Below are 15,357 nucleotides of genomic sequence, written 5' to 3'. Positions count from 1 at the left end.
CCTCCACAGCACACTGCTACTAGTCACTTACAAAATTATTTTCCATATTGTTTCACCTTATCCAACTCCCGTATTTTCCTTCCCTACAATAGCTTCTCCCCATATTAAACAGATAGATATTTTCATTGATATTATATGCTAGGAAAGTATTTTGACTCCAACGTGACTGCACCAAATATGTTCAAAAGTAATACTGGTGATGAATGTTTAAACAACACCTGTCAACTAGAACAAAAATTATATACAGAGTTACTCCTTACAGAAGTAACAACTATTTGCTAAGGTAAAACAGTTTGAAATAGAAAGCAAAGATGTTCCAGTGAAAGGAACACAAAACTACTAGCTAAAATGAAATTAGCTCTTAAGGTTTTACATATTCTAGAGAAAAGAGGAACACTTCTGAGTTGAAGCAGGCAGATTATTAGTCTTATGTGTGACCACATGACACTTCCAGCAATGTCACCAATATACAGCACAAGCTCCCTTCTCTCTCATAATGCTACCTCCCAAAAAACCAGCACCAATGAGGTAAGCCAAAGGGTAAGCTCCAAACACTGAAGTCACATTAAACGTTCCTGTTCCCAACACCAAGGTCAACGACTGGCATACAACTGTGAAGCAAATGATAAATGCTATAGTCAACCCACAGTCAGTAAGGACCTGCTGTCTGCCTAATCACCGGGTTTTTCAAGATCGGAAACAGACTTTTTAATGAAAGAATTATAACAGTGCAGTGAAAGCAGGTATGGAATTCTGAGATAAGGAAAAAAGTACCTGACTCCAAACTCCATTCGCACAAGTCAGACAAGGCTGCCTAAAGGCATGCTTATCCTGAGTTACAGGAGCACCAGCAGAGGAGGTGATGAATCAGACCAAACATAGCAAATACACTAAGGGGCAACTTGTCTTAAAATTTCAACTTTCTAGGTTACTACAAGTTAAGTCATCACACATTTGCCACTGACTAGTTCCCCATCTTTGGCTTTCCAGCTGAGTCTCTGGTATAAATTATAAACTGCTTGGTGGAATTCATATGGGAATCAGAAAGAAGGGGCTGTGGTACTTCTGTATATATTAACAGACAGATGCACACCTGTGCTAGATCAGTCTAGTGCTGAAGGAAACAACCTCTCCCAGCCCCCCACCACCTCCTCCTTTTTCTTACTGTGAGTCTGAACAGCCCATCCACCTTCTTCAATATGAGGGTTAGTTCTGCCATGACCTCCACCCCTGCTGGGCTCACTAGAAACCTAACCTCTCAAGGGCATTCTTCACCCCTTTAGACTCTCATTCTATATTGCTATCTATTTCTCCCAGGCTTACTCATTTCTCTCTCTCCCACTGTCCTGAACTCTTTTTTTTTTTTTTTCCATTTATTTTTATTAGTTGGAGACTAATTACTTTACAATATTGTAGTGGTTTTTGCCATACACTGACATGACTCAGCCACGGATTTCCATGTGTTCCCCGTCCTGAACTCTTTAGTGCAATTGCTGAAACTCCCGATCTGAACAGCCAAGGTCCCTACATTCAATCTTGCTTTGAACTGCGCCAAGTTCTGTTTCAACGAAACTGGGCTTCGGCCCTACAGATCTTACATGCTGCAGCTGATTTCTTTTCACGTACATCCCACATATCACAGGCCAGGAGATAAGACAAGGGTTTCCGTTGCTCACACTTGTCACCTGTAATATATTCTTCTTCTGCTCCCCACTTCCTTCAAAAATCCCAGGACCTTTGAAGATCAAACCAACAGCTATACTCTAGAAAATATCCTTCTTGTTGCTACCATCTACCAACCTTCTAGGTATCCTCTTTCCTTCAGTGAAAATAGGGCAATCCCTCCTCTCCACTTCAATTCCAGTAATCGTTCTATCAATCATGCAGATGACCCAATGAATGTCAAGGCCTCTCAGTTACTTAGCCTCAGTACTCAGCCATCCAAAACCTGGGTTTCCAGCGTGTACCTCTCCTATCCTCCCAGTTCAGTTACTGTAATGGCAACAATTCTCTAACCTCTAAAATGACCAACTTTTTTTTAACCTCCCGTCCTTCCAACTATCACCCTACGTCTCAGTTCTCACCTCTCATGTCCCAGCTTACACTGTACTGCCCATCACTGTCATCACCCCTTGCAAGCATCCTCCACCCTTTGCCTCCCTGTCCCCTCAACTTTCTTACTACCTATATACAGAATTCATCACGTCCATCTCCAAGTCTGAGAAGGGCAACACGAAGGAAGAAACTACATAGCTCAGTACACCGATTTCACTTTAATAACATGAAATTTCAAAAGGACATTCATTAGTCTGGTAATCCTGCTAATCCTTACTAATAAATTTCCTCTCTCATGGCCAATGACAACTGTATCACACCTTCTTTTGTCTCAAACCGCCTACACAACTCCTCTTTCAGCCTCAGCTTATACCTAAGAAGAAGGAGCCATCAGAGGGGACATTTATCTTCCCACCACCACCCCCCAATCTACAAACCTGACGGCTATGGATCGGCATCTACCTTCCCTCCTGTTTAGACAGCGGTGTCAAAGGCCCCCTCTCAAGCTCTGAATCTGAATCCCATCCTCCTCACCCTCCCCGGGACTGCACTCCTGCCACCAGCCTGCATCTCTCCTGCACCTTCAGTTTCTCCTTCTGGACTCAGACGTTTCCATCAGCACAGAAAGGAGCTTTAGAATCTTAATGCTCACAACCACACACCAAGCTGATTCTCCCGTCAACACACCATTAAAGAAGGAAAACTTTAAGATGCAAGAGTGTTCCATAGTACAACCCACCAAAAGACAGCAAAGAGACATTCAGGTTTTGGGAACTTGCCTTTGATAAGTTACCAATACAGAGAAAGATAAAGTTAAGTGGCAGAAGTAGCTTATCCGGGCCCAACCGCACTAATGGTTCTACTAAAAGGCCTGACCACTTTTGTATTTAGACAGGAATGATTCACATATTACAAATCAGTGATGCTGCCAGATGTGAACATTTCTATTGTGGAAGGAAAAAAAAAAAATAATTACCTTACAATGTTTCAAAGCTTCCTTGTATTCTTTGTTTCTGATCGCATCTCTAGCACTTTTCAGAGCAGTCTTTACTTCCTTGCTGGACATTCTGTCAAAATGAAAAGACTGTTTATACTTAAATGAAGGCAAAGGACTATGCAAAAGGACTATATACTAATTTCAGCCTGAATGAAACTACAATGATACCCATCTAACTGTAACAGTTCCAACAAATTGAAGAAACTGAACCTCTGAAAAAGGCACGTGTAATTCCTTCCACATGGAACATTCTTTCCCGTTAAAATAAACATATTTTATGTTGAAAAAACAGAAAGTCAGATCATCTCTTCAGATTTTTACTCAAATGTCACTTCCTCAATGAAACCTTCCTTGGCCACACTATTTAAAATTTTAACACTTCCTTCTTCCAACTCCCAACCACTCAAAATTCCCTTTTTCTTTAATACTGCATTTACTTTTCTTCAAAGCACTTATCACCATCTAATATATTATATACTTATTTATTATGTTTCCCAACCCCATCACAATATAAGCTCCATGTAGGCAGGGAATTTTAGTCTGTTGTTGTTGGGTTGTTGTTGTTGTTTAACTGCAATATCCTCAATACTTAGTATCTGACAAACTGTGTATATTAACAAATATTTGCTGAAATTGCACTGTATTTGAATTATATAATTCTGCATTCTCCATATAGTAGGCTAAAACACAGATGATCTTATGGGCCAGGACCCAAAACACACACCAGTCTCAACAGAAATCTACACAAAGCAAGTACTAAAATAAAGCCAAGTCACAGAGTAAAAACATTAACACAAATAAATTTCAGTAACTATGATGTAAGTTGAAGAAAGCATTCTGTTTTGATGTTAATTTCTATAAAACATAAATCAGGATTTTAACTTTTTTCACAGTAAGGATTTCTTTAGGATGACAGTAGTATAGTATCCCTTGTAATACAGTATTCTTTGAAGAGAGGTAAACATAATGTTTATACTTAAATGAAGGCAAGGAATATTCAAGAAGACTGTATACTAATTGCAGCCATAGATATTTCAATTTGTAGACAAAAGAGTCACTGAAGATATATTAGTGTAATCTTAAATAAACTAACATATCTTAAGATGTCACAATTTATTCCATTTACCAGTAAACCAGTCAAATTCAATCACAACTCAATCTTGAAAAAAGAAACATTTGTAGTTTTTTTTTGCCAACTCCATTGAACTCTAACCTCAAGAACATAAAACAAAGCTATGTACATATTAGGTCATTATAGATCGCTGATGCTCAAGGTAGCAAAACGAACCAAGAAGATGGTTCACTGACAGGGCAGCTGACAGTCCTTACGTCCAAACAGGCTGGGGCACAAGCATAAGATGAAAGAAATTTAAGAAGCCAGAGAATTAAAAAAAAAAGAATTTAAAAAAAGAAATGTCTTTTGAATTTTAGATTAAATAATACAAAAATTAAAATGTTAAAATATCAATTTATCTACAGCCAAAATGAGATTCCCTAAATAGACAGAAAAGGGGCTTTTTGTGTAGTTACAATAATTAGACAATTAGAGCAACATATTTCATATGCTCTTATTTTGGATGCTGCTCTATTACCTGAAATTATATCGGCATAAATTTACAGATGTAAAACATCAGAAGGATTTTTATACAATCTGCAAATCTTGCTTGAAGCAACCAAGTCTCTATGCTGATGCTACATTGTATTTCTCACGCCAAAGTTATCTCTGGTAGATAAACCTGCAGACCGAACGAAGAGAATGACAGTGATGATGACAGCTAATCTGGACCAACAGAAAGGGATACAGCGACACCCAAGAAGAAAAAAACCAAGAGATACCCAAGTTTAAAAAGAACAAAAACAGTTCCAAGATAAGACCAAGCAAAAGCAAACAGAAGAATGCAACTTGCCCAGGACAAAGACCACCATCTTTTCTCTCACCCAACATACACGTAGAAGCACATCTGAACAAAGCAGACCCAGTCAGCACCGACCCAACGCGCAGCTCCCAAGCTATACGCTGCATTTGACAGAAGACATAGAAAGGAAGGCCTCTGCTCTGAAGAAAGTAATCTCCATCTAGAGAGAGACCTAAGGCATGTGAGTCATTGAGGAATCAAATTCTAAACTAAGGCTAATGAGTGCAAGTACGAGTGTAGAAGGCAGAAGTGTGATGTGAAGTAATCAACAGCTACGAGGTAGAGAAAGGATCTGAGAATGGAGGGAAGAAGGACACTTACTCCAGCCAGACGCATTGCGTTAGCGAAGTCGGAGAGATGGGAGTGAGTGTGGAACGTGCAGGAAACAATAAGGAAGCCAGGCTGAATGGAAGAGGAAGGACTTGCTGAAGAACAGAAGAAAGTTAGGCTGGGTAGGTAGACCACCAGTTTACATAAGACTTTGAAAACGAGACAAATCTAGACTTAAATGGAGGAGCCAACATGGAGCTGTCAAATGCCTCGAAGTGGGTTATTTTTAAAAACCACATGAGACAAATTCTATTCTTTTCTTGGTTGCCAATTCGAATGTTCAATACCCTTCTATAGCCTGACAAGTCTCCACAGGTAACGACGTCTACTCTTGCTGTACAAAAAAGGTCTTGAACCCAGATAACCATGATAGTGTGATCACTCACCTAGAGCCAGACATCCTGGAGTGTGAAGTCAAGTGGGCCTTAGGAAGCATTACCACGAACAAAGCTAGTGGACGTGATGGAACTCTAGTTGAGCTACTTCAAATCCTAGAAAGATGATGCTGTGAAAGCGCTGCCCTCAATATGCCAGCAAATTTGGAAAATTCAGCAGTGGCCACGGGACTGGAAAAGGTCACTTTTCATTCCAATCCCAAAGAAGGGCAATGCCAAAGAATGTTCAAACTACCACACAATTGCACTCATCTCACATGCTAGCAAAGTAATGCTCAAAATTCTCCAAGCCAGGCTTCAACAGTATGTGAACCGTGAACTTCCAGATGTACAAGCTGGATTTAGAAAAGGCAGAGAAAACAGATCAAATTGCCAACATCTGTTGGATTATAGAAAAAAAAAGGAAATTCCAGAAAAACATCTACCTCGGCTTCACTGACTACACTAAATCCTTTGACTGTGTGGATCACAACAAACAATGGAAAATTCTGAAAGAGATAGGAATACCAGACCACCTTACCTGTCTCCTGAAAAACCTGTAGGCAGGTCAAGAAGCATCAGTTACAACTGGACATGCAACAATGAACTGGCTCCAAACTGGCAAAGGAGTACATCAGGGCTGTATGTCAATCTGCTTATTGAACTTATGTGCAAAGTACATCATGCGAAATGCCAGGCTGGATGAAGCTCAAGTTTGAATCAAGATTGCCAGGAGAAATATCAATAACCTCAGATATGCAGATACCACCACCCTTATGGCAGAAAGTGAAGAAGACTAAAGAGCCTATTGATGAAGGTAAAAGAGGAGAGTGAAAAAGCTGGCTTAAAACTCAACATTCAGAAAACAAAGATCATGGCATCTGGTCCCATCACTTCATGGCAAATGAAGAGGCAACAATGGAGACAGTGTCAGACTTTATCTTCTTGAGCTCCAAAATCACTATGGACAGTGACTGCAGCCATGAAATTAAGACTCCTGGTCCTTGGAAGAAAAGCTATGATGAATCTAGACAGTGTATTAAAAAGCACAGACATCACTTCGCCGACAAAGGTCCATATAGTCAAAGCTATGGTTTTTCCCAATAGTCCTGTATGGATGTGAGAGTTGGACCATAAAGAAGGCTGAGCACAGAAGAACTGATGCTTTCAAATTATGGTGTTGGAGAAGACTCTTGGACAGCAAGGAGATCAAATTAGTCAATCCTAAAGGAAATCAATCCTGAATATTCACTGGAAGGACTGATGCTGAAGTTGAAGCTCCAATACATTGGCCACCTGATGCGAAACGCTGACTCACTGGAAAAGACCCTGATGCTGGGAAAGACTGAGGGCAAAAGGAGAAGAGGGCGACAGAGGATGAGATGGTTGGATGGCATCATCGACTCAAAGGACATGAGTCTGTGCAAATTCTGGGAGACAGTGAAGGATCGGGAAGCCTGGTGTGCTGCAGTCCATGGGGTCACAAAGTGTTGGGCACAACTGACTGAACAACAAACTTGTTGCAGTGGAATCCTCTGTTCTCCTCCTATCCCTTGTTCATTCGATTTGGCATTTAGCATAACAAGCTAGCACTAACACCTTCTCTCTTCACCTAAAATATAGTGCATATATAAAAATAAATATTAGTTTCAGGAGATTGTATTTTTCTGAAAGACAAAATAATCTGCCTTTCTAGCCCTCTTTCTAGCCCTGAAAATGTCTTCCTCTTTTTTAGGAAGTGTTATGAAGAACAAAGAGGCTCATTCACTTATTTTCTTCACAAAGCTTTATACAGCACTAATCATCTACCCATTTCACAGAGTAAAAACCTACTACTCACAAGGATTCTACATAACCTCATATTCCTCTGTTTGGGATACTTCCCTCTATTCCAAGCATTTCCAACACTTCAAAGAAAACCCCAGCCCTTTTACAAGTGTCTTTAATATTTGTCCATAGCCCCACAAACTTTATCCTTATACCTCTCCTCCCATTTTTTATCCTCAATCTCAATGATAAGAAAAGTGTTTATTTAGCACATTCTCACTCAATGAAGGGTTTTTTTTTTACTACCACTAAAAGGGTTTTGATTCAACATATCAAGCATAAAAAGCAACAATTGCACCTAATAAAAAGCTACATAGTGACAACCATGCCAAAAGACAATGAAATACCTCAAAACTAACATTTAGATGACAGGTAGATGAACTGACATGTCCTACACACCCCAGTTAAAGCATGGAAATTGAAGCCACATTCAGCTGTGCCAGATACAAACATTCCACAAAGCAAAAATAAGAAGAGAAAACAGTAACAATTAACAACAATGGAAGTTAATTACAGAAAGCAAAAATAAATGATACCTTTAAATCTAACTACAAAAGTCAAAAGGTGCTTTGTGATGACCTATAATCTGGGATAATAACCTGCACCACTTAATCTTCCTTCTCAAAAGAATTTGTAGTATCAATCATTAAGCAAAAGTAGAGTACAACTACCTATGATTTAGCATTCTAGACACTTACCTTTTACCTATTATCACTACCTCTATCTTCTTTGTAAACTGAGTTTCAGATTGCTCCTTAAATGTTTATCCATCTAGATTAAATAAAACATAAGACAGTTAGGCACATAAAAAAGATGACATACACCACCCACAACATGTTGAATTTTTTGACACATCAGATTCACATTAAATTTTCATAATTTATCATTTAAAACATGAGAATTATGTACAATTTTCCAATTTCTTTCTTTCCTAAAAAGACACCAATTACAATCTCCAAATTTCTGGTCATCTAAACTGTGTCACCAGTAAGGTGCCAAAACAAACTTCCATAAGCAATCATATTTGGAAAAAAATACAGAAACTCAAAATACACTGACTTCAATGTAAAAAACTCAGCCAGAAGAGAATATTATCTACGTCTACACTTTGTTTTAAATCTAGAACAATTAAGGGCACTTGTGTGTGTGTGTTAGTCACTCGGTCATGTCTGACTCTTTGCAACCCCATGGACTGCAGCCCACCAGGCTCCTCTGTCCATGAGATTCTCCAGGCCAGGACACTGGAGTGGTTGCCATTTCCTCCTCCATTAAAGGCACTTACTTACTCCCAATTTGCAGCCTAATTACACTGAAGTGAATCTTGTTCTAAGCCACATAAAGAATTTTAAATATGAAAAAAAAGCTGCCCACATCAGGCAACTAGTTTGTAAATTTAACTAAACAGACCAAACTTTTTTTAGGTATTAACAATCCATCTAACTAGCCATCTGAAATACTAACACAAATTCTACATGACTACAAACTCTAAGTATCTTTTGATACTATCTCTGGAATGGATTCTGTCAAACAAAATTAATCCAGAATGCTTCCTGGCAAGAATAGAGGTGGTTTTGAAAAATGGAATAAAGAAAAAAAAAAAAAAAAAGCCTCTTTAGAACTAGGAAACGAACAAAACTTAGGTGAAGCAGGTGGAGATGAAAAACAAATAGTAAGTTTGCTAAACCATGCACTAGTGATAAACCTATTATTTTAAATAGAAGGGTTAGTTCCACAGAAGAGGGTCTTACTGGTAAGAAAAGAAAGTATTGTGATCCTCACAACGTTTAGGAAAGTAAAATAAAAGTTAAACAAGAAGCGGGGAGGTAAAATAAATGTTAAAACCTGACTCTCCATGTAACTAACTTCCTTAAGCCCCTGCTGCTGCTGCTAAGTCGCTTCAGTCGTGTCCGACTCTGTGCAACCCCATAGACGGCAGCCCACCAGGCTCCCCCGTCCCTGGGATTCTCCAGGCAAGAACACTAGAGTGGGTCTACAAATGATAACCCTCCTCACTCAACTTGATTTTATTGATTTACTCAGTCATTCCAACTCTGTTCTCAGAAAATATCCGAGATTTTGTCAGCCCCTTCATTCTGCCATATCGACCCACCAAGTCAACAAAGAAGGATCTGGATTCAAGTCTCCACAGATCCTGGGCACCTTACTTCACCTCCAAGTCTATTTCCTCATTGGTAAAGTGAGGACAACATCACTTACCTGATATGTACATAGATGGAGTAGCAGAATACAGCATCTGCTAGTTCTGCAGGCCTTATCCCCTACCACTCTCTCAATCAACTTCACCACTTTTTTCCCATTCCTAACTCAACAGTGGTTATTATATACCTTTTAGACACATTCAAAACCCCCAATCCTAACCTTCCTTGATCCCTCAAGAAGTAACCTTCTTGTCTATGTTCCTCAAAAAATGGCTACCATCAAACACAAGCATCCTCTTCAAATTAGTTACAACTTAACAGATGCTTTATGTTCTGGGGGAGAAAACCGCAACCCGCTCCAGTATCTTGCCTGGAAAATTCCATGGACAGAGGAGCCTGGCAGGCTGCAGTCCATGGGGTTGCAAAGAGTCAGACATGAGCATGCATGTTCTAAACAAATGTATCCTGTCTCTCAGGTCAAAAAATCCCTATAAAAAGGTAATGTATTTTTGGAGTTCCTCATGTATCCAACATCTATCAAGTATTATGACCTTTGAGCTTTCAAACCCTATTCAACTACATTTTGTTTTCAGTTTCCCTACGTTCAAAATGCAGTGATTTTCAATTAGCTAAAGTGAGAAAGGAAGAATCCCCTTTTCAGTATTACCTCACATTTACTTTTTCCACCATTCCCCAACGTTTTTCACATCTCTGTCTTTTCTTCTCCCATTCAGCCTGTTCACATTTGCTTCTGTCTACGCAAATGCTACGTGTAATTCAAGGCCAAATTCAAGTGTCAAGCATAAAGTCTCCTCAGACAAATCTCACAAGCATAAAGTCTCCTCAGACAAATCTCACACAGGTCTGAACTTCTAACACTTACTGTCTAGACTAACATTTTCACAAATATATTTGGAACATTAACATGCTTAAAGGTGTTACCATATCTAGCAATTTGGTGAATACTGCAAACTATATATCATTTTTTTTAAGTCACAGTGGATTTTAAAGGCTCTGAGAAGTTCTACAGTAGAGATCCAAATATAGTTTAACCTAGCAACTCTGAAACTTATATTACTATGGAACATTTATTTCAATGAACAGCAATTAACATTGTGAAACACACCAGCATGCTCCAAAGCACCATTTGGGATTTTCCGGTTCGGAGCTTTGTTCGGCAGCTAGCTGTACTTTTTGACATCTTTTACATAGCTATTAAATTTACAGGGGTGTGTGTGTTTACTTCCCACAACTAGAGTAGAAGTTTCTTAAGAACAAAGACTTTCCTATTCTCCCTTTTATTTCTGGTACACTTCAGATATTCAATAAATAGTCACAGAATCACAGCAGGTGAAGACTGAATTTATTCCACGCAGTCACTAACTGCACACTTAGCTTCCTCTTCTTAGGGCAGAATATAGTGCTGTTGGTATTTTGGACACCAGAAGACTATAAAGAACCAAAACTTACATCCAGACTTTAAAGTGAAGAATTTTTTGAACTGAAAGTTAAGTATTTCACTAAAGCAATTAACCCTAACACAGGTATCTTTAACTGATGACTTAAACATACACATAATGGAGCCCTTCCCTCAGTGCAACACAGCAAATACACACAGGGATACACAGAGAGGTGTGTACACAGAGAGGTGTACACACACCGCTCAAGAGTACCTTTTCTGACATGGTAAGTTCCTGGCTAGCAAATATGCTTTATGTCCAGAATAGAGTGTTCAAAAAACAAACAAACTGAAATTACAAGATAATTACCCAAAGAAACCAGGAAGGCCTGGGGGCTTGGGGGGCGGGAAACCTGGAGGGGAAGGTGAAAAGGGTCGCTGAAAAGGAGCGATTACTCATGTAAAAGTGAAGATAACTGGACTAATGAATGGTCAAAAGCATACACAGACTGACTTCAGCTCAAAACACGAGCTTTTAATAATCAGACCAATAAAAATATGGAATGGGCTCTTCAAAGAAGTGTTTCCCATCACTGGAGATGAAAAGGCACAGACTGCACAATCCACTTGGTAGGGATACTGTGGAACAAACCGAATGTCAGAGGAGAAGGAAGATGAGAAGCCTCTTAAGAGTCTTCCAGAGCTATACATCTGGGGCCCTAAAATATCCATCTTGCTCCAAACCACCACAGCACCTGCTCCCACTAACACTGCCAATAGGAGAGCCAGGAAGAAAACGATGTGATTCACTCACCCTGACCAGCAACTCTGAATGCACGTCCTGAGAAAACAAGGCCACAGAGAGTGAAGAGTTCACAAAATCAATACTATCCCACCGATAAAGTTAAATATATTTTTAATGACTTTAAATGTCAGTCAACATTGTTTCTCTAACAAAATGTATTCTATACTCCGAATTAACTCAAAACGAATATTTGAAACAGATCCTGTTTGTGAGGGAGCCTATGTGTATTACCTCTCACGCTGTACCATTATTCCAGTTTTTCCCTAGGGTGTAAGTTCTTTATGGTCTGGGACTATTGTTTCTGTATCTGTCTGCTCCCACAGATGTTTAGTATGCTGCCTAACAGCGCTGCTTCACTAACTAACATAGATTAAATTCATCAGAATGTCCTAACATCCTACAGTTAATTAGAGACAGCAACTCGATGAGCCAGGACACACTACTCAAATTCAAGTCCTACTCAGACTGTTGTTCCCTCTGTAACCTTGGGCAAGTCATTCAACTTGTCCAAGTCTCAGCTTTCCCATCTGAAGAACAATGAAAGTGGGGATAACAGAAAATACTCCACGTAAAAGGACTTGGCACACAACAGGTGCTGGATAAATGCTTCGTATAACGCTCAGCACATAATAAGTGCACTGTATTAAATAAGTAAAAGTCTGTCTCTTTTTGTAATTATTTTCTGCAAAAGGCACTGTCCGATATTAGTATGAAAAGTTTATTTCACAGAAAAAAATACTACAACTCTTCCTTTTTCGTATCAAAAGATTAAAGCGACTAAGGTGATGCACAAATTATACACCTGAAACTATAATAACCACATCAGGAACTTGGCTCTGGGACCAGAAATCTGCTTCCCCCACACCCCACCCCCCAGATTTCTCCAAAGGAGTTCAACAGTCAAGAGAACCAGAGATCTCTTAAAAACCACGGCAGCGGAACAATGGTATTCTGAACCTCTGTCGGTTATTCGAACAAGCCACACAGCCCAGCCTTTGCTCCTCCGAGGGCCCGTCCAGGTCTTCTTTCCTTCGCACTCTGGAGGCAAAGGGCACCTAAGCTCATCCTCACCCCAAAAGATGAAACTTGTCTTACTAGGCCGCAACCCGCACCCCTCCGGAGCTCCTCACTGCACGGGAAAAGCGGGGAACAGGACAAGTCAGGTTGGAAATGCTCTTCGGGGGAAGGTGTTCGAGGCGCCTCACGGTACCCGCATCCCGCGTGAGGCGGTCCAGACAGACAGACGCCCCATAAGGAACCGCCCGGTTCAGCTTCAGTGACAGACGGGCTGCCACCTCACCGTCTCCCGGTCCCGCCTGACACTCGGCCAGGCTCGCCCGGCGCCAAACCGGCAGCCCCCGGCACCCTATCCTTCCTCGCTCTAGGTGACAATTCCACAGGCCAACCGACTTCAACTTCTGCAAAAAGAGACAGCAAGCCCCCCCCAAAAAACCCACCTGGGGAAGGAGATGCTCCTCTACTACAAAACGCCCAAGCTCAAGGCAGGGCGCATGCGCATTTCTCACCCAGGCATCGATCACGTGACTTGAAGCGGCTTGGGGGGAGGTTTAGTTCGCTCGGTATTTGATTAAAAGGTCTTAACGAGACCTGAGAGACGGGCGCTCCTCCTGTGCGCATGCGCTTGTCTCGAGCCTCATGGGAGTTGTAGTTCTGTGGGTGAAAGCAATCCCCGCCCTCCTCTTCTCCCGAGGAACTTCCTAGAGGGAGAGGGAGGGGGAGGGGGGGCTCAGCGCCCGGAGGCCAGGCTCCCAGTAAGCGGAGATGCTGCTGCTGTGGGTGTCGGTGGTTGCAGCCTCGGCGCTGGCAGCACCAGCTCCCGGGGCCGGTGGGCAGAGGCGGGGAGCAGTTCAGGCTTGGCCGGATCCTCCTAACGTGGTGCTAGTCGTCAGCGACTCCTTCGTAAGTATGGAAAGGCACGGGAGGGGGCGCCCTGCTGCACAGCCGCGATGCCTGCAGGCTTCGGGGAGCAGAATCTGAAACTTTTAAACATGTTTTGTCCTGATGCAAAGCAAAAATGCATTTTACCTTGACGCCCCGTACTGACCTCCGTGCACCACATAGACATGCATGAAACACATATAAAAGCATGCTTTAGTACGATGCACTCCGATTCGCATCTTAGCAAAATTTTTTTTTTCTTTGCTAGCCCATTAAATTACTAATAAACTTTCAGTCCATATCTCCGCTTGATTCAGTTGTGGGGAAAAATAACATTCTGCATCAACGTAAAAGCCTGTTAGCTTTACAGTGATCAATGTACTTTTATTACCCAGTTGTCTGATAATCCTGTTAGTGCTGATTTATATTCATTAGTTGACATAATTTGACCCATTCTCCCATATTCCGGATAAACTGTATGCGTCTATGTGGTGTTGCTGTTGTTAATCCCAAACTTAAACAGTTTCTGTAACTTTCCCAAACCATCAACTAAAAAGAATACAAATATTAACATTACCTTGATAGTTTTAGTATTATCCATGGTATTAAAACTACTGCTTGGACAAATGTTTGTTTGCTAACTATAATATTGTTTATTATGACAGGGTATCACTGTGGTCATGGAGATTGTTGGTATTAAGCATGTCTGGCAGCAAAGAGCCCTTTTAATCATTACCTTGTATTGCCTTCCTCATAAAATCACCCAGGATGATTAAAGTTACATAATCTGGATATACCCCGAAAATTTATTGAGAATTTATTACTTAACGTAATCTTTATGATTATCTAAACTTAGGATCCTAACAGGCAATCTTGGAGAGTAACAAGAAAGAGTTTATTTTCAGTGCTCTTGAGATTAAAGGGAAAGGAAGGAAGCAGGATTGTGCAAAAAGAGAACTGACTGTTGTCACTGTCCCAGCGGAGGCCTCAGCTGATCTTGTGCGTAGTTCTCAAACTAGTATGATGCTTCAGAGCTGTTTCCAGTTTGGGGGAGGAGACCAGGTCTTTCTGCCTTCATATTGGATGGCCATTATCTGTGGAATGCACCCAGAATGGGGCACCATTTGGAGCAAGACAACTATCGTCAGCAGAGGCAATCTTTCACTCTAAAAGGGAATCTGCATGGTGTGTCACACAATTGCTAGAAACTTCCGAAGATGACTGACATATTTGGGGTTTGTTTGTTTGTTTGTTTTTGGTATAGTATAAACACATAGATTTTTCTGTATGTGTGTATGTAAATTTTGATGCAGATTAGTATCTCTTAAGAGTATAGAAGAAAAAGTCCTGAAAATACTAGCAAGTCAAATTCAGCAATATATAGAAAGGGTTATACACCATGAATAAATGTGATTTATCCCTGAAATGTAAGGTGGGTTTAACGTCTGGAAACTAGTCAATGTAATAGACCAGTGTGCTACCTAGTAAATGTTAACTGAGTAAAGGACAAAAAAACACGTGATCGTTTCAATAGACACAGAAAGAGCATCTGACAGAATTCAGTAACCCTTCATGATAAAAGCACTCAATCAAGTA

The 15,357-nt window shown here is 40.6% G+C and overlaps 2 protein-coding genes across 8 annotated transcripts in view; one reads left to right on the top strand and one right to left on the bottom strand.

Annotated features, from left to right (window-relative positions):
* Positions 1-13,436, bottom strand: part of TTC37 (tetratricopeptide repeat domain 37) — a 96,118-nt gene extending 82,682 nt beyond the window's left edge. Inside the window, exons 1-4 of one of the 5 annotated variants that reach the window (XM_043464616.1) lie at positions 13,320-13,433; positions 8,198-8,270; positions 4,645-4,788; positions 3,032-3,122 (exon numbers count right to left, since the gene is read on the bottom strand). In XM_043464616.1, the coding sequence (XP_043320551.1) occupies positions 3,032-3,121 (90 nt within the window). In that variant the 5' untranslated portion in view covers position 3,122; positions 4,645-4,788; positions 8,198-8,270; positions 13,320-13,433. Of the gene's footprint in view, positions 1-3,031; positions 3,140-4,644; positions 4,789-8,197; positions 8,271-11,871; positions 11,890-13,319 lie in introns of those variants that run through there. The other 4 variants (XM_043464618.1, XM_043464617.1, XM_043464613.1 and 1 more) reach the window with 4 other exon arrangements.
* A 121-nt stretch (positions 13,437-13,557) lies between these two features.
* ARSK (arylsulfatase family member K) overlaps positions 13,558-15,357 on the top strand; it is a 67,843-nt gene continuing 66,043 nt past the window's right edge. For 2 of the 3 annotated variants that reach the window (XR_006268906.1, XM_043464621.1), the window contains exon 1: positions 13,558-13,782. Coding sequence is in view for 2 of the 3 variants with exons in the window: in XM_043464621.1 (XP_043320556.1) it covers positions 13,645-13,782 (138 nt within the window). In the remaining variant the exon portion in view is untranslated. The remainder of the gene's footprint in view (positions 13,783-15,357) is intronic. The other variant, XM_043464620.1, reaches the window with a different exon arrangement.

Source organism: Cervus canadensis, chromosome 4 (genome assembly GCF_019320065.1).
Source record: "Cervus canadensis isolate Bull #8, Minnesota chromosome 4, ASM1932006v1, whole genome shotgun sequence".
Taxonomy (NCBI): domain Eukaryota; kingdom Metazoa; phylum Chordata; class Mammalia; order Artiodactyla; family Cervidae; genus Cervus; species Cervus canadensis.
Note: the sequence above shows the minus strand (reverse complement) of the source record. Positions and strands in the feature narration are given on the sequence as shown.